This window comes from Trichoderma reesei (assembly GCF_000167675.1).
Source record: "Trichoderma reesei QM6a unplaced genomic scaffold TRIREscaffold_5, whole genome shotgun sequence".
Classification (NCBI taxonomy): domain Eukaryota; kingdom Fungi; phylum Ascomycota; class Sordariomycetes; order Hypocreales; family Hypocreaceae; genus Trichoderma; species Trichoderma reesei.
This window is the reverse complement of record NW_006711152.1, coordinates 349,720-370,269: the sequence shown is the minus strand read 5'-3', so window position 1 is coordinate 370,269 and position 20,550 is coordinate 349,720. Positions and strand designations below refer to the sequence as shown.

Here is a 20,550-nt window from a genome sequence, read left to right as displayed (position 1 = left end):
GCGGCGCTGCTTCTGCAACTGTATTAGATTTAAAGTGGATATTTAACGAGCTGATAACCTTTCCTCTAGGTATGAGGAGTCAGTACACTATATTCCTAATAAACCCTAGCAAGATGCACTTAATGCCCTTGTTGTTTAGCTTCTTCTGTTAGGCCTGAGGGATAAGATGCCAGGCCACGGTCCTTACAGTTTAAATGTTAGAGACGTTTAGTTATTGCCTGTAAATATATTTAAATGGCGTTTTGTTTAATGCTCTGTGTGGACTCTAGTTATGTAGGTAGTTAATGGTTTCTAGGACTTCTGACCAGTATTGCCTTAGTATGCTCCCCCTTATTATTATAGGCAGAAGCTTGTTATGTATTATAATGTTAAAGTTCTTAGCGATACTGTTAGACTAATGTTGTTTTATAGGGGAGATTTCCAGGCTAGTCCCTTATTAGGCAGCCCACTTATTAAATTCCAGACTGTTAAACTCCTTTACTTTATTAAGGTGGATTATGCAGTATTATTATCCTTAAGGTTCTCTGCTTTCTAGGAACTGCATAAAGTACTAGATAAACTCTTAAGCACCCTGTCTGTTCTTTATTACCTTACTCCTACTAAATCTGCTATATTTATTAACTAGCGTAATTTAGTACCTTTTCTTTATATGGCTGGTGATATAGAATAGGCTGCAGATATTAATATAAATAATATCTCCTATATAGTCCCCCTGTTATAGCTGCCCCTGGTGTGGCTTTTCCCTTATCCTTTCTTAAAGATATGGCTTATAGAGGCAGTATTCTTATGTAGTGTTTATCCTGTTAACTAGGTCCTTAAGTCTATTAAGGTTGTTGCTACTTAGGTGGCCTATTTAGTTATGCCACACTTTTATCTAGGGATTAACTGCATATAAGATAAGTGCTGGCTTTTAGAGGGAGTTAATTTAAAGTGCATAGGATACTAGAGCTTGTGTAAGGAGAGAGTTAGTTTAGAGAGTGAAGAGATTTCTAAACTATTATACTGTAATCTTTACTTTATCCTTCTTAATTATCTAGCTGTCTTAAGCTATTTGCATCTCCCCCCTTAGGTTAAGAAGTTAGGTAATAGAGATTAGGTTAAGGCTAAGCGTTAAGGCGAACAGCACTTTAGTAAGTGTAATTATAATAGACAGATTTTTATTTATGCATTTCTAGATAACTGTGCTAACGCCCTTAACTAGGATTTTAAAGTTACCTATCTTACTAAGATATCTATAGTAAGGCTAGAGGGATCCTGGAATGAATTAATCTTACTGCAAGGTTGCGTGCTGGCTGCATCCCGAGTTAAGAATCTATACAGCCTTAAGGCTGCACCTAGAGGGAGATGGCATTTTTAAAAGGTGATAAAGTGCTCTGTCTCTGTTAAGGTCTTAGATAGTAGAGCTTAACTCTCCTTCTAATCTAAGGTTAGATGTAGATGTCCTTGCTGTCCTCTGCGGTTTTCCTAATGCCTCTTTTTCTTTAGATGCAAGTCCTAGCACCCCTTTTTTATATAGTAAGTTTTGCTGCAGTATATGCATTTAGGCACCCTTACTAATGCAGAGTCCTTGTTATTTATTAGCGCAGGCCTCTTTTATATTAGCAAGGCCTGTGTTATTATACTGCTCTTCTGCCTAACCTCCTTAGCTTCTGTGCTGCAGATAACGCTATCTAGTGTTAGGAATGTCTTAACACTGTGGCTTAACTAGAAGTTAGTGCACTAGATAAGGTATTAGTCTGTCAGGCTGTTAATAAACTTTAGGATAAGATAACTGTTTAGGAGCTTATGCTAGCTCCCTGCTTAGAGAAACTTCTTTTAAATGGTCTTAATTCGCTAGGCAAATTCTTATATAGAGTCTGTAGATAGGCTAAAGATGCAGTCTTCCTATTCTTTATATGCTATTTATAGCGCGCTAAGCCTAGACTCCTGGAATTCTTCCTTTACTTATTAGAAAACCCTTTATACTGTCTTCTCCTTACTTATTATCTTACTAAGTGAGATTAATAGCGTTGTCTTTAGGATACTAATGCATTATTACTGCTTATTTCTCTAGGCAGTGATTTAGCTGGTTAGCACCTTATCCTTAGTGTTATAGACACTTAGAAGGTCTTCTGCTTTAATAAGGTTAATCACCAGTTTTAACTGGCGATCTTACACTAGGTAGTCTTCTTGCTTCTTTAAAGATAGCAGAGATTGGAGACTTAGTGCGTTAATAATAATAGGCTTGATCTTGACTTTGGCTTTAGTTGTGCCTGCTTCTCTAGCTATGATTATCTCCCTCAGGTTGCTTTATTATTAAGCCATGTTTTGTGTTGGTCTGGGTTATAGTGGTTATAGTGGTGGTGTATAGACTTTATAACTGTGTATGTCTGTGTTGCTGGGTGGTGAAGGAATTGTTGTTGTTTTGTCTTTAAAATCCTTATTTATTGGGCTAGGGGTTAGACGCCTTAAGGTGTTTAGACTGTCCTTATTCTCGTTATTGTCTAGTCCTTCCTCCTACAGCTCCTAGGTCTCCTAGCCTTCTGGCAGATGCGCTGGTCTGATAATCGGATTATCTGAGGATGGCAATCTTATTTGTCTTAGTTATTGAGCGATCCTTGGCTTATCTAGGTTAGTTAATTGGTGTCCTGGTGTTATTTTGGAGTTGTATAGCAGATTCTCCCTGAGATATGGCAGGACTAGCGAGATTAGTTGTTAGCCACTTGGAGTATTGGTACTTATTGTTTTTCAGTAATTAAGCGGAAGCCGGGCTTATAACCTGTTGAAATGTGTGTATATTGGCTTGTCTATCTTCCCTATGTCTAGACGGGAGCATAGCTCCTACTTATGTTCTGCAGATGGGTGCCCCTTGTTGCATGACGTACCGGTACTTCCTATATTGATGCCCCTATTTTCAACACTTCTGTTGAGGCTTCACTCAGCGATCTTGACCAATGGGAGTCTGATTGGCTGGCATGGCATAGAGACCATACTGCACCTGAGTTTCACGCCGAGTACGTTGCCTATGGAGACCTCAGCGATGAAGACCGGCCATACGCGGATGAACCCAAGGAGGATGGCAGCTGGGAAGAGGACTCGGATACTGAGTTTCTCATACGATGTTGTGGAGACGATAGGCCACTTAGGAAGAGAGGTCTGAAGATCAAAGTCATACCTTCTGCTGGCAACGACTTTGTCACTGTGCGTGATTATGTTAGTGGTGAGTCTTGCCTCTCCGACCTTAAAGTCTCTCCCCATGAATCCTTGAATAGCCTTTTTCTTACAGAGTCTCAGCCGTGCATCCATGGCTCATGAGTTTACGGTGGGATATCATACGAGCAAAGTCTGTTGCACGTCCCGTACCTTATCTTGACACGGGGGTCAACATTGAATGGATGGTCAGCAGCCTGACAGCGCCGCAACACCAAACAATGACGAAGGGGCTTTGGATTGAGATGCATCGTCCGCCACGCCCCATGGACGCTGCAACTGCCAAATTTCTGCAAAGAATACGCGCAAGGAAGGCTGAGTGTCCCCATGTTCCTTCGCCGCTCTCTGGGAACTAAACTACAGCTTTCCACAAGGTCTATTGGAGAACAAGTCCTTTTCAGCCTCGAGGGAATGTGCAAAATCGGGGCAAAAATAGCAAACGACTTCACATCCAGTTATGCTCCTTTTGGCCATATCATTTGGACCTAGATACTGGAAGCCTTCCTCCAAGAGATAACTGCCATCTATCTGGGACTCTGTTGACACTTCCCTGTGGTGCTTCTGCTCTCATATGAATGAGAGAATGGTTAGCCCACTCATACGGTCGTGAATTATCACTGTACTACCATGCACCAAGAACCAGGCCTTGAGTTTCTTCTCGGGGCTATTATCAGATAGCAGGCGATTGTTATCAGGCAGCTGAAGAATCATCTTACCGTTTCGAAGAATCTTACGGCCCGTCACGTCTAAGCCGTAAAAACAATGCTCTGCCGTGCCTTGCTTTTCGTTCTTCGCAAACGTCGATGATAGGAATGAGCTCGAATCGCACGGGAGCGTTTGGCAAAAGGTTGCCGAGCTCGTCGAAGGATCAAAGTTCCATACTTCTGTTACCGTGAAGTCTGTCGAGCCACAGATGATCTGCCTGCCGTCTGGAGAAAAGGCTACCGAGAAGAGGAGGAAGTCTAGTTCCAGTATCTGTATACACGCGAACTGTTCATCAGTTTTCCTCCAGATTCTGACATCCATGGATGTTCCTGATGCCAATGCCGTACCATTCGGGGAGAAAGCCAAGCACTGAGTGTCTGATGCTGGATGAAACGTCAAGGTATGCATGCACCGGCCTGAGGCGCTGTCCCATATCTTGATTATCCCATGCCCGACGCCCGAGGCAAGTGCTCTTCCATCCATATTGAAGTCAATGGGCATGCTCCATTGTGACTCGCATTCCAACTGAATGCAAGTCTCCGCAGCAAGATCCCAGATTATGATTTTACCGTCATATGTCGACACTGACGCCAATCGGCAAGAGTCAGGTGAGAATTTGACCAAACTGACCTCGCGGGAATGACCCTCCAGTATGTACCTGCAGGTACCTGTTTCTATATCCCAGATTCTGATGTGATGATATGGTGATGCAGACGCCAAAAGCTGCCCATCTGAGGAGAACGACATGTGGCGGACTTCAAGCGTGTGGCCAGTGAAGGTCTGCACCTGCTCGCCTTTAGCCGTATCCCAAACCATGATGATTCCACTTCCATCTCCGAGGCTTGATACCAGTGTAAGGCCGTCTGGAGATAAGGCAACAATTGCCGGACGGCGGTAAGGCTCCCTTGGCTCCCGATCATCTACCCCCAGGCCTACATCCCATATCTTGATAGAACCATCCCCGGACGACGATGATACCAAGCGACTGCCATCGTGCGAGATCTCAATTGAGCTTATTGAGTGAGAATGGCCTCTCAGTGTCCTCAAAGGCTTGTCTCCATCGATGTCCCATATTATAATCTCGTTGCTGGAAAGGGCCACGACCACCTGCCGACCATCTGGGAAGAATCTTGGACCAAGCACAATTCTACCAAGCGTCTTGGTCTTAATACATTGGCCCGAGGCTGTGTCGACAATACCGACCCTCTCACTTGAGTCACGGAATGCTACTCGAGAGATGTCGGGGGAGATACACGGTGCGCCATGTTTGTTGGGCCATGATCCAGTCAGAGTGCTCGTGCAGTTACCAGCCGCATCCCAGACCGTTATGGTCCCACGGTCGGAGCATGACATCAGTCGCTTGTCATCCGACGAGAAGGATAATGCAGCGACGTACTGATGGCTGTTCAACTTGAGAAAGCACTCACCGGAACACACGTCCCAGACCAGAATGTGCTTATGAAAACTGGACGCGAAGAGACTTCCATCCGGCGAGAAGGATGAATTGCAGGGCCGATAGCCACATCCTTCCAGTATCATTATAAGCTCTCTGGATTCAATATCCCAAATAGCAATGCCATTGTGCTCTGTGATCGCGGCCACTTGCTGGCTATTCGGCGAGAACAGTAGACGTCTGAGGTCCTCGTGAGGACTCCAAAGAGTTTTCAAACAGGTTCCAGTGGCCATATCCCAAAGCTTTCCGCCAAACCTTGATTTGGATGCCATGAGACTGCCATCCGGAGATAAGGCTACGCTCCCGACATCCTCATCCAGTTCCAGCGTTTGCAAGCAAGAATCCCAAGATGTCCGTATGCCACGCTTCATCACGAATAACGGGCGTTCTTCTGCCAAAGCAAGTTTCCGGATCTTGCTGCCATCTGGACATATTAAGAGGGCCGATGGATGAATTTGTAGCGGGAAATATTCAATCGTCTGTTTAGCTGCCAAGATGAACCGATAGGCATCTCGAATCAGGTGTTCTGAGTCCTGTCCCGCCCAAACCCTCTGGAGCATTTCCTAACGTTAGCTTTTTGGTTCTCAGTGATCATGAATGTTAAACTCAAGGGCAAGTCGAGATGCTGGGGGAACGAACAGAAATGTCCTGCAACTTTCTCATCGCGATGACGCCTTCTGGCACCCTTCTCAGAAGACTAAGAGCTTCCAGCCAGTAAAGGTATTTGGTACCAATGAAGGTCTTGATGTATGGAACAAGAGCATCGTTGGCATAACCACCCGTCGTCTCATTGTATTCGCCGTCAACCAGATCCGCGAAATGATCAACCCAGAAGACGCAAGAGTATCCAACGGCGGCGAGCGGCTCCGGAGTCGGGGCTTCAACCGCATGAACATGAATGCTCAGGTCGCTCAGCTGATAGATATCGCGCTTGAGCGACTGGGACAGGAGCTGTATCGATCTCCTCACCATGTGGCATCTGGCCTCAATCATTCCCGTGGCAAATTCTCGCTTTGTTAACATCTCCGATAAAAAGTCTCTCGCTGACTGATGCACGAAGTAGACGACTTCATCTCGAATGGTAAGAAAAGAGCCGCATTGCCCTATGAGCTCACAAGCAGCTTGCTCTTTCTCAAATGCATCTCCTGGAGTCTCTGCGAGCGCAATAAGCTCTTGCAGTGTGAGTGGTCGGCGGGCAACAGTGGCAACAGTAAGAATGCTCTCACAGATCTCAGCATCGTCTGAGAGACTGATACTCTGGACCATCTTTCGGTAAAAAGGCTCCAGTCCTCGGGGGGTAGCCTCCAGTGCCTCTAGAGCCTTCCATGCCGGCACCCTCTGAAGATTTTGGCAAACCAATGCCACCCAAAGAAAGGTTCCCTCAGCATTGACTAAGAGGTGGTCTAGGATCTTCTTCTCTCTTTCTTTGGTGTACTTTTTGTTTTCGCTCAACTGTAAGACTTTCTGGTGGATGTATACCTCAACAGCAGTGGTCACTGAATTCGCGTTCAGTTCCAGACTGAGTTGTGCGTCAGGACCAAGGGTCTCCATTTTGCCTATAATGTGCTGCCAGTTGCGACTCGAGATGATCCATTTGACGTAGGGTATTTTCTTGGACATTTTAACGATGAAGTCGAGCAGTCGAGGCAGATCCTCATTGACACATTCGTCGAGTGCGTCAATCAGTAGACAGGTTGGTTTCTGACTGTCATTCAAGTCGATCAAGAGAGATTCCATGATCTCGGACAAGGCATACCACGCGCTCGGTGGTTCAAAAAGAGACTTCCCTTGGCGGACATAACGCTCCTGCAAGTGCTTCAGGAGGTGATGCTGTTGATCGATGAGGAGAAACATCAAACTTCGTAGTATTGCGGTTGAGTTGTTGATGCGCTGGTCAGTGGCCTGGCAAAAGAAGAAAGAGACAAGGCTTGATGGCGCCAGCTTCTGAAGGCTGTCGACGATGCCGCACAAGAGCATCGTTTTGCCCTTTCCTGGATCCCCTCTGATCCATAGCAATGGGCGCCTTGGGTCCTGGAACCACCTCTGAAAGTCTTCGTTGCCAAGGATCCAGTTGTAAGAGTCTTGCAGGAGGCCCCCTTTTGTATCCTCGATTCGTTTCTTCTCCACGTACGGATCGTGTGACCACAGATGCCTCAGACACTTTTGATCCTCGGCATTAATTTGGCTGCGAAGTTGCTCTTCCAGGCGTCTTGCTATACCTTTGATCTCCCACTCCTGATTTTTACGACATGACCCACAATATCTTCGAGGCGTGTTCGAATCTGCTGGTTACCAAAACCCCCAATATCATGGCGCAGACTGTCTTCAGCTTTCTGTATATCTTGCAAATTGACCGCCCAGTTATCGAGCTTTACCAAGTCCCGCAGGAAGTTGTAGGCACGATTTCGGTAATAGTAGCAGACACTCTTTATCTGGTACGCAAGCAGTGCTTTGTACAGCTCGGCAAGTCGCGCTTCAAGCTCGTTCTTCATGCCAGATACGGCGGTGCCATCGAGATCACTACCCTCCAGCAGCACGTTGGAGAGATTGCCGTACCATCTGATGCGAGTAATGACGTATTCAATCCCATCACGATTCGAAGCGGCCTCGTTGACTGCATTCTCAAACATCTTCACAACGATCAGTATACTGGATACGTTCGACAGGGGCATGCTCACGTACTCCAAGGGAAACCCACACTCCTGCCCAGGCAATCGAAGCTTGTGGAACAGCTGCTATCGCGGTGTTTACCATTTCTTTCAAAGAGTGCACAATCTCCATAGTCGCTCCAAGTCCGTCTGATTTTGTCTTTGCCGCCCGTCTCATTCTTCTGAGGCCAATGCGGACAAGCTCATTCATCTGCTCACGCCTCGTGTGCCGATTGATAGAATTGATGGTATTGAGCGATGCTGCAGCCGAATCTGCGATGGAACCCTCGCCACTCAGATACTGTGAAAGAATCCTTTCGTATCCCTCAACAAGTTTTGCATCGTCCTTCTTTATGGCATCGTAAGCCTCATCCCAGAGACGCTCCACATTCGAAGGGCGAGGCTCCGGGGAAGACTCTTCTCCGAGAGGGAGATTTGGAGCAGTTTGGGATACAGTTGCAGGAGATTCAACGGCAATGTCAGTAGCTTGAAAAGGTCCCAGGGAAAGCTCAAGGGCAGGCTCAGTAGGAGGTCTAACAAGAGAAGCTCCTGCGGTCGGCGTGGGCGTAGAGGCCCTGGAGACATTGCCATGGTCTACCCTTGATCTCAATCTCAGTCCCCCATGGAAACGTTGTAACAGGTCACGAGGCTTCTCGGGCATGGCGGCTTGCAGTTCAGATAGCTTGTTTCAGTGAGACAAGAGACGGTAATTGTGAAGACAGTCGGGGTGCTGCATCGAGCCCGACTGGCAGCGACATCTGGCCTTGTACGTCAGCCTCATGCAGGCAGTGGAATTCGCGGGGTAAATCGATTCGAAAAGCAACGCGATTGGTGTCCTCCCTGCAGTAGTATTGGGTTCTCTGTCTGATGATAGTTGATAGGCTAGGCAGCAACCTTACTTATCAACTGTCGAGAGACCAACCAGGGCCGTGAATGTTGCATGCGTTATTCAAACTATCTCTATATGTGACATACTAGTGGCTTCTTGAGCGGCTCGGTCTTTGTCACTTGCCATCTTCTGTGATATGTGACCGCTTTAACGTCGTAGCGGTGGCATCTATCCTTAGCAGCTGGTTAATCTGTGACTGGTGAGGTGGAGGTGAGCAAACAAAGAGCGGAAAGATAAAATGGCATATGAAGTTGGCTGAATCTGGTCCTGCGAACACGATCAACAACATTCAACAGATTATGAAGCCTAAAGCCAGGGTCTGCAATTATGGTAAAGTAAACTGCGCGGCTACCTGACTAGGAGAATGCTTAGGAATAAAGACATAGACTATCTAGTAGTGACTATTAGAGTCTACTCCTAAGTATCCAAAGGAGACACAAAACCGACATTTATATAATATGAAATGACTAATAGAGTTTATCATTATACTTGAGGAAAAGCAGTCAATTCCTCAATTTAAACCATTGCGAGCAGCTTAAACAGTTGCCCCTCCACACCCCCCCCCCCCCCCCCCCCCCCCCCCCCCCCCCCCCAAACAACCGAGCTGGCCGAAAGCAGGGCTTTTATCGTCTTGGATTCTCCTCTCAAAGCATTTGGACATGCTGCTGCACTTGCTGGGAGAAGGGAGTTTGCATCTTCAGCCTCAGCTCGGCCATCGCGGCGCAAGGGCCAGCCTGGGGACATGCGCAGCGGATAGCGACACCAGCTGAACTCTGATACTGCAACCTTGGCGTTGGTAAAGCGCAGTCCGTCGGATGGAGGGCTGCAAGGACCTTCATTCGTAGTCAATCAACAGGAGTGCGACTGTGGGCATCGCATCATTTGTTGTAAAGTCCCGAAATGCAATGTCAGCGATGAAGTTTGGTTCGGCTGCTTCGTACCTTGTAAAACTGGGGAGGCGCAGGAAGGGTCATGACACGCATTGCTTCCGCTGAGATATCTGTTCATGCTGCGTATACAAGCGCATTCAAGCGTGTTCGTGAAGCCCAGTTGCGTGTAGTATGATCTCAACTGACTTACTTGCTTCCGACGGAAACAGTTGTTTGTGAGTGATGGACGACCGGATGGGTGCCTTTTTGCCTTGTCGGCAAACTGAAGCTATAATTATCTCTAGACAGCTTAGGCACAGGGCATACTGTTTGTCTACAACATAGCAAGTAATACTTCTGAAGTTTCCTTAACGCTTATATCAAGACCTCGCCAAGGTAGGAAATGCCAATGTTCGTTCATTCTTAGGAAATGCCAATGTTCGTTCATTCTTCAAATCATCACACTATTTCTTTTCACACGCCTTCTTGTTGTAACGCATCCCTCAAGTCTTGTGCCCAGGTCTACTCTGAGCTTTTCACCATGAAGCTTCTCCCGAGGCTCTTGTACTTTTCTTCAATCATCTCTACATCGAGCGCTTTCATCAAATCTGCGGGAGTCGGTGACACTGAGCTTTTTGACACCCCAGCTATATGCAAGCAGCATGTCGTTCGCGACGGCGATACTTGCCTCGGCCTTGCGCGCGCGAACAACATGTCTTTCTCACAGATGATTGCTTGGAACCCCATTCTCAAACCAGCTTGCGTGTAGGTCGCAATCGTAGAATCATGGCTCCTTCAGACTGCTGTTCGAGGGACTAACAACGAACCGAAATAGGAACTTCAACGACTTGTATGGCCAGAATATCTGCTTGAGCAATCCCACGGGAAGCTTCGCCCTGCCCAGAAATACACATGGTGCCAAGAGCACCAGCACCATCACTACGCAAGCGTAGGCACTCTCCTGTTCATGAAATAGTTGATGGAGTACTAATGGTTTATCTGACAGGCCCAAGCCTACCCCACTGCCGAACACAACCAATACATATTGTGGACAATATTACAGAGCCGCCAAGGGAGACAGTTGCTCAACCATCAAGACTATGTTTGGTATATCGATGGATGACTTGTGAGTGGAGATGTATCACGGGGAAAGAAACAAGACCGTGCAAGTGAGCTTACTCCAAGGTGCAGCCTCTTCCTCAATCCAAGTGTTGGAGAGGACTGTTCTCGCCTCCGGCAAGACTATCACTACTGTGTGAGGCCTGTTGGATCCATATCGACATACCGGGGCTACAGGGGAACGCCCACAGGCGACGACGGCGTTGCCTGGGTCGAAATGCCAATGAAGCCAGGGCCTACCCGAGACCTCATGGGCCTATACAGACCACAAAAGCCGGAGATCCCAATCGCCGATCGCACGCGGCTCGATTGCAGCGAGTATGTTTTAAACGTGGCATCATATGGCGGCCTCCTCCCCCCTTTCTTTCATCTACCCCTAGAAGAACACTGCTAATTCCAGAGTCAGGTATTTCTGGACCGATGAAGATGACTACGCCTGCTATGACTTGTTCGTTTTATCAGATGCTCCCTTAGAGGTCCGTTGGAACCAGATACACGGATGGCGCTTGTGTTGGGAGGGCTTTGCTCAATGACTCGTTGAATACAGGACTTTCTCCTATGGAATCCCTCTTTGGCACATAACGAAACGCAAACGCAAATGAACGCCACCGCATGCACCCTCTCAGCCAGCAAATCCTACTGCCTCGAGCTGAACACGCCGCCCCCGAGTGAGTCAAACCCCCCCCCCAATTTCTTCTTCCTCTCCTGCGTCGTCTGCTCGTCGAAAGCAACACGGATGAAGAGAAGAGGCATGTGAGCTCACAGTCTCCAGGGCCCGTTGAGCAAAACCCCCCAGCAGTCTCGCACTGCAGCGACATTCCTACAACAATCACATCCGCGCCATCGCCACCAGCGTCACCAGCAACAAAAAGACCGCCATCTACCACGAGCACAATGCCGTCCCCTGTTCAGGCCGGCATCAGCCCTGCCTGCACCAGTTTCCACAAGGTCTTGCTGAACGACACCTGCATAGGCATTGCTCAGCGGCAGAAGCTTGTTCTTCCGGACCTGTACGCCTGGAACCCGGCGCTGGAAGGGGACTGTTCGGGCCTGCAGGCAAACACGTACATTTGCGTGGCCGGCCCTCACAATGCCACGGGCCCGCAGGCCCCGATGCCGACGCAGGCTGGCATGGTGGCCCAATGCAAGCGGTTCTACAAGGTGAGGCGTGATGAGGGGTGTTGGGATATAGCTCACAGCGCAAAGATTCAGCTGGTGGACTTTTATAAGTGGAATCCGGCGGCCAAGAAGGACTGCTCGGGCCTCCAATCTGACGTCTATGTCTGTATCGGTATCTGACGCTGAAAGTTGAGACAAGTGCCGTCTTGCGCTGGTCCGGCCGCGCAGGGAGGTGAAGAACAGGGGTTCATCGCTCGCTCTGCTGCTATGACACTACGACCCTGACATGTAGGTGGTTTCTCAAAGCTACCCAGTGAGGCTTGGAGGAAGGTTGGACAGCTCGTCTTTAGATTACTGCATTATTATCGATTACATGTGCTTTAAAAATGCAGAGGGACAGGGAGGCCTATATACTACCTACCTTAGGTAGGCATGGATGGCGGAAGCCGAATTCCCGGTACATGTTCAGTATTGCCGGCCATATCTTCTCTTATGGATTCCCAGGCGCACAAGCTCGGGATGTTCCGCGTGAGGACGTTCATGTGCCGGATCAAACTCATCCCTCTCGGTACCCCCCCCTTCCCCTGCAAACACCGAGTTCGACGACCATTCATCGTCTCCGTGCCCGAAGGGGTTCTTCCCACCACCGTATAGGAAGTGGTCAAGCTCCTTGTCCAGCCAAAGGGCTCTTCCATAGAGATTGAACCCTTCCCTATGCATGTCTAACTTGATCACCACCTTGGGACGCTCTGCTACGTCCAGGGTGTGCCAGCCCAGAGTGCTCCTCATGTCTTCCAGCAGGCCTCTGTAGCTACCACCTCCGTCCAGGAAGTAGAGGAAGCTCAGTTCAATCGTCCGGACTGTCTTGGGGATCTTGGCAAGAAGAGACAACAAGTCATCCTGCCTCACAAGCAACTTGGATAACCCAAAATGTCGCAACCTCGGCCACCGTCGTAACGGGAGGAGGTTGCCGAGCGGAATGAAATGCTCCGGATGGCCGCCGCTGAGGTTCTGGCCTCTCCAGTCCGGATCATTTCGCACGTCTGTCCCGAAGTGAATGTGCTCCAGGTTACTGGACACCTCTTCGAGCGCAAGCCGCAGGCGCCCGTTCCGCAGTGATTTCCAGCCATCGTATTCTTGTCCACCGACCATGAGCGCGAGGTCAAGCCGGCGGAACCCGGGTCTTCGAAGCACGGCAACGAGATGGTCGAACTCTGGGCAGGGATTGTCGAAGAAGCGACAGGTAAGACCCGTCAGCAGCTGGCGGACATCGAGGACAAGCTCGGTCACAGACGGCCCCTGGTTCTCCGCGAGAAGCCGAGTCGCATTGATGAACCCGCGCCACGGCTCCTTGTCAGCTTCGGTGTTCCAGTTCCGAGCCTCCAGAGGGGCGTCGTCCACCGAGGTGGGCCAGCCGCGTGGAAGCTTGTAGTTCATATACTTGTTGTCTTTGGTCTTGGCGGCAAGCGTTCGAATCGTCGGGGTACGGTATAGCGGCATGAAGGTGAAGCCATGTGCCGCAGGGGTCAGGGTGATTCGTCGGAGTGTCGTGAAGCGCTCCAGACCGTACTCAAACGCCTTGATATCCAGATCATCAGCCAAGACCACGTTCTGCTGCGCCAGATATCCACGGTAGTGCCGCCAGGATTCCTGAACCGCCATGGCTTTTTCCATCCGCGCTTGTTTGTCGAGATGATGCGGTAAGTCAGCATCATATTCACAACGCCTTCGATGAATCTCATCCAAGTTCCTCTTGCAAGCCCTCGCATAGCCTTTTGGCGGTGTGTCTGGGGATTGCCTGTGCCGCGCCCAGTCGTGACAACACCAAGTGCTCCTGGGGTCCTCTTCGAATCGCCCTTCGTCCCAGACGATCTCTTTCACCATGCATCTCTGTGTCTCGTGGTCCGCGATGGCTCGGAATACCTCAATGTCCTTTGGGTTGGCGCTGATGAAGACTCTGTCGATATGTAGCGCAACGAGGGAGAACCGCTTGCAAGCGAGTCGCCATTCTCCAATGTCGGAATTCGACAGGTGAGAGGCTATCTCACTCAAGAGCTCTCTAGGCAGCGAGGTCAGAGCCATTGTCGTGTCCCAATCAAGACCACTGGAGATGCGCTGCCCTTTGACTGTTGCGAAAAGGTGAACTCCTGCTATTTGTAAAACTCGGTGGGAGAGGAGAGTCCACGTTGCACAGGGTTCGTTTTCTGCCCCCCCCCCTCTTCCTCCATCTGCAAAGCGCACGGACAATGGACGCATTTAGGGTTGCGATTGTTAGGCAGACGTGCACAGTGCATACACAAATCTCCCTTTTCTTGTTAACCTCTTTGTCTCTACTCAATGTGCTTATAGTCTTGTTTGCTCTCCTTCGCCCAGGGCGGCGGCAGACGGTCAGCAAACCACCGGCCTTTCACGGCTGCTTCTACCCGCTCGCCTCGGCCGTCATTCTCCGCACCGGGACTCCGAAAGGCTTCCCTCGCTGATGGACATGTAAACCGCGCCTTTTGCTCGCGTCAGCGCAAGGAAACAAGTGCTGCCTGATCGACTACGTCGACGAGGACGCCGTCTTTGGCGTGCCGCTCATCGACGGCGGCACCGTTCGGCTGCCGGCCATTGTCGGCCTCGGCCGGGCCCTGGACATGATCCTCACGGGGCGGCCGGTCGGCGCACACGAGGCCCTTCAGATGGGGCGCGCCAACCGCGTCGTGCCCAAGGGCCGGTGTCTGGACGAGGCCACGAGGATTGCGCGGCAGCTGCTGGCGTTTCCCCAGGCGTGCATGAACGTGGACCGCGCGAGCTGCTACTACTCAGCCTACAACGCGATGTCGTTGGAGGATGCTCTAAGGAACGAGTTCGCCAACGGGACTCCCGTCATCGCGGCAGAGAGCGTCAAGGGAGCAGCCCGGTTCAGCGGCGGTGCTGGGCGGCACGGCGTGTCTGCAAGTGCGGATAACTCGAATTTCTAAGAAAGGGGGGGGTCTGATATCATGTAAAGGGGGGAGGGAGCGGGGAGAATGGGATTGTCTAAATGTACCTGCGTTGTCATCGGGAGGTGATCTTTGAGATCCCTCTTCCTAGATATACCAAGACTGATGAGTGAGCCCCCTGATGATTCACATTGATCAACTGGATTAGGTACCTATATTCCTATTCCTTGAAGCTGGTGCTCTTGCGAAACACCTCGGAGACGACGTATTATACATGTATCTTTTAGTCCATGCACTAGCTGATTGTGGCTGTGGTTCTACCTTGCGTGTACACCGGGCGCGCCCTGCAGTGACAAGGACTGGCGCTTACAGGATCTGGCCAGGAAATGCTTGTATAAAGACGCATGGCTTCACAACTTCACAACCATCAAACAATCTTCCCGGAGAACACGAGCACCCTACTAAGAGATCAATCACAACGACAGCATCACAACACCATCAACAGTTGAATCATTCTCATACCCAAGGCACACCATGTCCGCCCTTGCCAGCGATCCCGGCGAAAGGTCCCTGGCCAGGCTCCTCGCCACCCTCACTACCACCCTGCACGAGCCCGTCTTCGTTCTTGCAACCCTTTCCGACGCATCGCGCCTCCCGCCCCTGCAAGAGACGCAGCTCGTGTTTAAAGAAACCGAGGGCATCACCGTCATCGTCACCAGGAGTTACGCCGAGGCGCACGGCATCGACTACCTCTTCCCCTGCAAGATGCTGACGCTCAACGTGACGTCGAGCCTCGAGGCCGTGGGCTTCATGGCCGTGGTGGCAACGAGGCTGGCGGAGGCCGGCATGGGCGTCAATCCGGTCAGCGGCTTTTACCACGACCATCTGTTTGTGCCGCTGGGGAGGGAGCGGGAGGCGGTTGATGTGCTGGACCGTCTGGCGGAAGAGCATAGACAGAGGGCGGCGGCGACGGACAGCGAGTTGCGGTGATGCTGGTGCTTGACTTGCTCAGTGAAGAATGCTTTCCTATATATAGATATATATATATATATATATATATGCAACTCCATGAGGAACCTGAAGTTTCAACCGAGAGTTCTCTGTAGAGTAGTAACTCATCAGATCCATTCAACACACCAAATTCAAGACTCAAACGGACGTCATGTGCGCTCCTGGCCAACCAAAGCCATGTCGCTACCAAACTCTCGGCAGCTGAAGTTGGAACAACTCGCAAGAGACTGAGGCACGAAGCTGAGATGGAAGGTACGAGTCACATGTGGTGGATTAAAAACGAAACCCTCGTGAAGTCTTCAGTTCGCAAGAGTCAGGCATTTCTTACACCACCGCCTTCAGACTGCTCGCCTTGAGCTTCTGAGGCATAGGGACTTTGCATTTACATTTGCCACGAGCAAAACAGACAAGCTGGGCTCTCCTCGAAAGGCACCATTACCATTGTTCTCAACTGCAGCATAGCGGACGTCTCTCATTTCTATATACCGCTGTATTTCGCGTCTATCACCTGTTGCTTCCCCCCCAATCGCCTCGAAATGGTAACCACCGGCCAACCAGAGCCGGAATCCTTCACATGGACATTCCTCCCCGCCGAGATTCGCACAATGATCCTCAATGTAATAGCGCGCCAGAAGCATCCCGGTTGGGCGTCTCTCGCCTCTGTGTGCAGAGAATGGCAGAGCGTCCTCGAGCCCGCCAACTTTGACAAGCTGAAGCTGCGCGTGTCCTGTCTCGACGACTTTAGCAGCGTGGTTTCGCCGTCGAGGACCAGCATCATTCACCACATCTGCCTCAACATCGAATTACCACGATACGCGTGCGACGACTGCTGCAGACGGCTTTCCATGTATGATAACACGAGTTCCATCGTCAGCAATGGAATATGGAGGCTTTTCTCCATCCTCAGTGCTTGGAAGCCGGCGGGTGACCTGGCACTGGAGCTCAATGTGTACTCTCCGAGCGACCGCGACCACTGGTTCAAGGGCATCTACCTGTCCACTGATGATGTCGAGGAAGACGAGGACAGCGTCACGTCGCTGAATGACTGGAGAGGCGAACCTTGGTGCCACGACCCGCGTCACGGCTGGCTGCACGGTCGACAAATCATGGATCCTCCAAGGTCGGCCATCCTGCGGCTCTTCCAACCCATTACTCTGCGCTTCCAGAAACCGCTGCCCCGGGTCCGAGCAGTCACCCGCTTCCTGATGCGTCGACAGCTCCGGCGATACCTTTTTCCCATGGAGATTAGACTGCTGCTCAACTCGCTCGTCCACCTTGATCACATGGTCTACGAGCCGTGGGCAGTGCCAATATCATCCGAGAAGCAGTTTCGTGAACAAGGTACGAGATGGGTTTCTTTCCACTGCCGCGTGTGAAGCCCACTCTTCCCTGAAAAACGTCTACCGCTAACACCGTGAGCCAGCGTTTGCTATCCTGGTCAAGGCCGGCCTTCCGGGCTCTCTCAGGAGTTTGACGATATTCGAGGACTTCTTTGAGCTCTACAACCGCTTCTCAAGGCGGTTATCAGACGGGGCCTCGACCGACCTGTTCCCCGATGGCCTCCGACTCGGCGCGACGTTTGCATCTCGGAGCCGCAACCTGCGACACCTTTCCATCTCCTTCATGATCAACGCCGAAGAATTCTTTCGATACTGTCAGCCGGCGGGCAACTGGCCTCACCTGCAGTCTCTGGCGCTCACAGCAAACTTTCTGGGGCAGGACGAGAGCCTGCGGCCATGCATCAACGTACTACTATGCCGAGCCGGAGTCCTCGCGCAGAGGATGCCCAAGCTGCACACGTTTGTGCTCTGGAACGGGGCGAGAGGGCACGCTTGTGCTTTTATTTACCGCGTGGAACAGGACGGACCATCCATTACTTGGCGAGGAACTTGGCGACTGCCGTTGAGCGAGGATCCTTATGTGATTCGGGTATGGAGGCTCGTTGCCTCAGGGCTGCGTTTCCACAAGCTTCGAATCAAGCAGCAGCGTATTTTCAGAGACATTACTTCTCGTGGAGATGCCGTGTATCGCTTGAAGCTGCCTTGTCAGGTTGTTGAGCCGGCATCGCTTTGGCAGATGCGGAGGGAAGGGTATAAGCCGTATTACTGAAATTTGGAAGAGCGGCTTTTACTCAGCTGTTGCTTCGAGCAATTGTCTGTGAAGAAGGCTAGCCTTCTTTTTTTCCTCCCTTTCCTTTCTCAATAAGCGTTGCAATCAAACAGAAATCAGCTCTTCCTTATAAGCATGACAGTTTTCAGGATAGACCAAGTTTGCCGTCGTGCAGCTGTTGCAGCTATCTCTGCTTGTATAATAGAATGTCGTTGCCCCAGCGAAAACTTTAACTCTCACAACTCTGGAGACTCCTATGTGACATATTTACATGAGCCATTCGCATATCGCCATCCTTGACTTGTCTCGCTTCTTGTCTTGGCGACTTTACTCTGCTCTCTACACGTGTGCCACGCTGCTTCAGGTTCTACTCCTGGTCCGCACAAATATAGTTGTACACGTGGATACTGAAATCCACCGCCAAAGTGTCGAAGAAGTTCATTATCTGCCTACCTTGTGAAGAACTAGCTCTTTGCCAGGATGAATCTCTTCCGCCTGGAATGTTGCGCATACATCATATTTTACAGTTCATCCCTCTTGCTTTATCGGTTTTGCTGATATCCCTGGGGAATTCGTGGACCATCCATCATCGATATAGAAAAGGAGTATAAAATAGCCCTTGGTCTCATAAGCAAGAGTATTCGCATGTATGAAGTCAATATAAGGAATACAATGAGAAGACTTTTAACATGTGTCTACTCCCGTCTCGTAAAGACAAGAGGGCATTCGTCCTTGAATACTCGTTAGCTCACTCACAACCCTTACACGCTTCACAAAGAGAGAATAGGACAGAAACATACCATGGGAAACAAAGTGGCAAACACTCGAATCTCTTCCGACCGCTCCGTGGCATGATGCACCCAGTCCAGCTCCAGCGAAGCCTTGCCAATCATGGCAGCCATTGTCAGCGGCACATACCGCCGCGCAAGGCAGTCGTGCGCGCCCGCCCCAAAGACGAGCCAGTTCTTGGTCTTGGTCTCGGCATCGCCCGTGATCCACCGCTCCGGGTCGAAGACGTCCGGGTTCGGGTACGCCGCCGGGTCGTGCAGGGCGGGATAGCACGAGGGGATGATCATGGCGTTCTTGGGCACGGTGTAGTCCGGTGTCACGGGGAAGGGCTTGAGGGCGAGGTAGGGGACGAAGATGACGGGCGGGCGGTAGCGCAGGAGCTCCTTGACCACGGCGTTGGTGTAGGTGAGCGACTCGAGCATCTCCAGCTCAAAGGGGCGGTTCTTGTCGCCGCCTCGGGCAGCCAGGTTCTCGGCTCTGAGCCGATCCAGAACATCTGGTCTCTGAGCCAAGATCTGGAAAAGCCATGTAGTGGCGCTGCTGGAAGCATCCTGAGAGGCGAACAGGAAGGTGAAGAGCGTCTGGGCAATCTCCTCGTCCGAAAACTCCCGAATGAGGTTCGTCGGCTTCTCGAGGCCCTCGACACCCGCGGCAACGGCTTCGTTGTATCTCTTGGACTCAAACATGTGTTGCACCCACTGGTCAACAATGCAGGTCGGCTGAGCGCCAGAGGCCATGTTGACCTTGCAGGCAGCAGCACACTTTGTGAACTCCTCCAGAACGGCATCTGCTGTGCGCTTCCCTCTCCAGCACTTGGTAAAGGGGACGTGTATAGACAGCGGGATGTTGACGAGCTCGAGCGCATCGGTGATGAGGTAAAAGTCGTCCGCAATCCTCTTGACGGCCTCCTGAGAGATGTAGTCACCAAAGAAGGTGCGGCACGACAGCGCGCAGTTGATCTCCCTGAACCACCCCATGAACTTTGTAGGCTTTCCCCCGTTCGCCTTGCTGTGCTCGACGAATCGGTTGAAGTAGTCCGCGTAAACCTTTTCTTGAACGGGGAGATAGGTGCTCAGGGCCTTGTTCGTGAATAGCCCAGTCAGGCCTCTGCGGAACTCGGCGTGCGCTTTGCCGTTGAGGAAGACCCATGCCGTGGGGCGCATGATGTTGATGGCCATAGGGACGAGGCATGGTCTGACAAAGGTTGGGGACTTGAAGACTTTGTGTGCGAGATCGCGGTCTGATGCCAGAACGACAAACCTATCGGTATATTGGCAACTGAAGACATGGAATCAAATGCAAGTCTACGGAACACTTACTTGTGGAATACAGAGACGCAGCTGAGAGGGCCACTGGCCCACTGGGCGAGATATGCGTCGAATTTGGGGTAGATGGCTTGCAGAAACGGTCCTATGAGTGGAATTTTGAACGTAGGCCCGGCAATCGATCCCTTCCGTGAGATGTATAAGTCTGTTTCTGGATCAGCAACCCACAAAGCACGCAAGACGATGGGCGCATATGATATGGTAAGAGCGGCTTACATTGGTCATAGGCAACCAGAACAAGCAAGGCCGTAATGGCAATCTGCCAGTTCGACGCAGCTGAACAGCTTGACCAGAGGCTCTCGACGAGTCCCGAGGTACCGTGTTGAGTGGCATTGATCGTGCTCTCGAAGGAGATCGGCATGCTGCCTTCTATAATGGTGGCCATGGTGTTTGTCAAACCT

General features: G+C 50.7%; 6 protein-coding genes across 6 annotated transcripts; 3 read left to right on the top strand and 3 right to left on the bottom strand.

Moving 5' to 3' along the window:
- Positions 1-4,251: 4,251 nt before the first annotated feature.
- On the bottom strand, positions 4,252-7,546 carry TRIREDRAFT_58814 (uncharacterized protein; the record flags this gene model as incomplete). The annotated part of the gene is made up of 3 exons (XM_006963585.1): positions 4,252-4,735; positions 4,865-5,898; positions 5,987-7,546. Coding segments are annotated over 3 exons (3,078 nt in total), but the record flags the coding sequence as incomplete, so codon positions are not given.
- Positions 7,547-10,294: 2,748 nt separating this feature from the next.
- On the top strand, positions 10,295-12,171 carry TRIREDRAFT_105336 (uncharacterized protein; the record flags this gene model as incomplete). Its single annotated transcript, XM_006963762.1, has 7 exons — positions 10,295-10,518; positions 10,589-10,702; positions 10,760-10,879; positions 10,945-11,190; positions 11,279-11,348; positions 11,420-11,540; positions 11,645-12,171. The coding sequence occupies 7 exons, from the start codon at positions 10,295-10,297 to the stop codon at positions 12,169-12,171; spliced, it is 1,422 nt and encodes a 473-aa protein (XP_006963824.1).
- A 285-nt stretch (positions 12,172-12,456) lies between these two features.
- TRIREDRAFT_120912 (uncharacterized protein) lies at positions 12,457-14,130 on the bottom strand (the record flags this gene model as incomplete). Its single annotated transcript, XM_006963584.1, has 1 exon — positions 12,457-14,130. The coding sequence occupies exon 1, from the start codon at positions 14,071-14,073 to the stop codon at positions 12,457-12,459; it is 1,617 nt and encodes a 538-aa protein (XP_006963646.1). The 5' UTR covers positions 14,074-14,130.
- A 1,319-nt stretch (positions 14,131-15,449) lies between these two features.
- On the top strand, positions 15,450-15,905 carry TRIREDRAFT_58857 (uncharacterized protein; the record flags this gene model as incomplete). The annotated part of the gene is made up of 1 exon (XM_006963761.1): positions 15,450-15,905. One exon carries the CDS (start codon positions 15,450-15,452, stop codon positions 15,903-15,905), a length of 456 nt encoding a protein of 151 aa, XP_006963823.1.
- A 557-nt stretch (positions 15,906-16,462) lies between these two features.
- TRIREDRAFT_58535 (uncharacterized protein) lies at positions 16,463-18,035 on the top strand (the record flags this gene model as incomplete). Its single annotated transcript, XM_006963760.1, has 3 exons — positions 16,463-16,875; positions 16,954-17,107; positions 17,370-18,035. 3 exons carry the CDS (start codon positions 16,463-16,465, stop codon positions 18,033-18,035), a joined length of 1,233 nt encoding a protein of 410 aa, XP_006963822.1.
- Positions 18,036-18,730: 695 nt separating this feature from the next.
- Positions 18,731-20,510, bottom strand: TRIREDRAFT_58689 (sterol desaturase; the record flags this gene model as incomplete). Its single annotated transcript, XM_006963583.1, has 4 exons — positions 18,731-18,766; positions 18,836-20,084; positions 20,144-20,294; positions 20,366-20,510. 4 exons carry the CDS (start codon positions 20,508-20,510, stop codon positions 18,731-18,733), a joined length of 1,581 nt encoding a protein of 526 aa, XP_006963645.1.
- Positions 20,511-20,550: the final 40 nt, after the last annotated feature.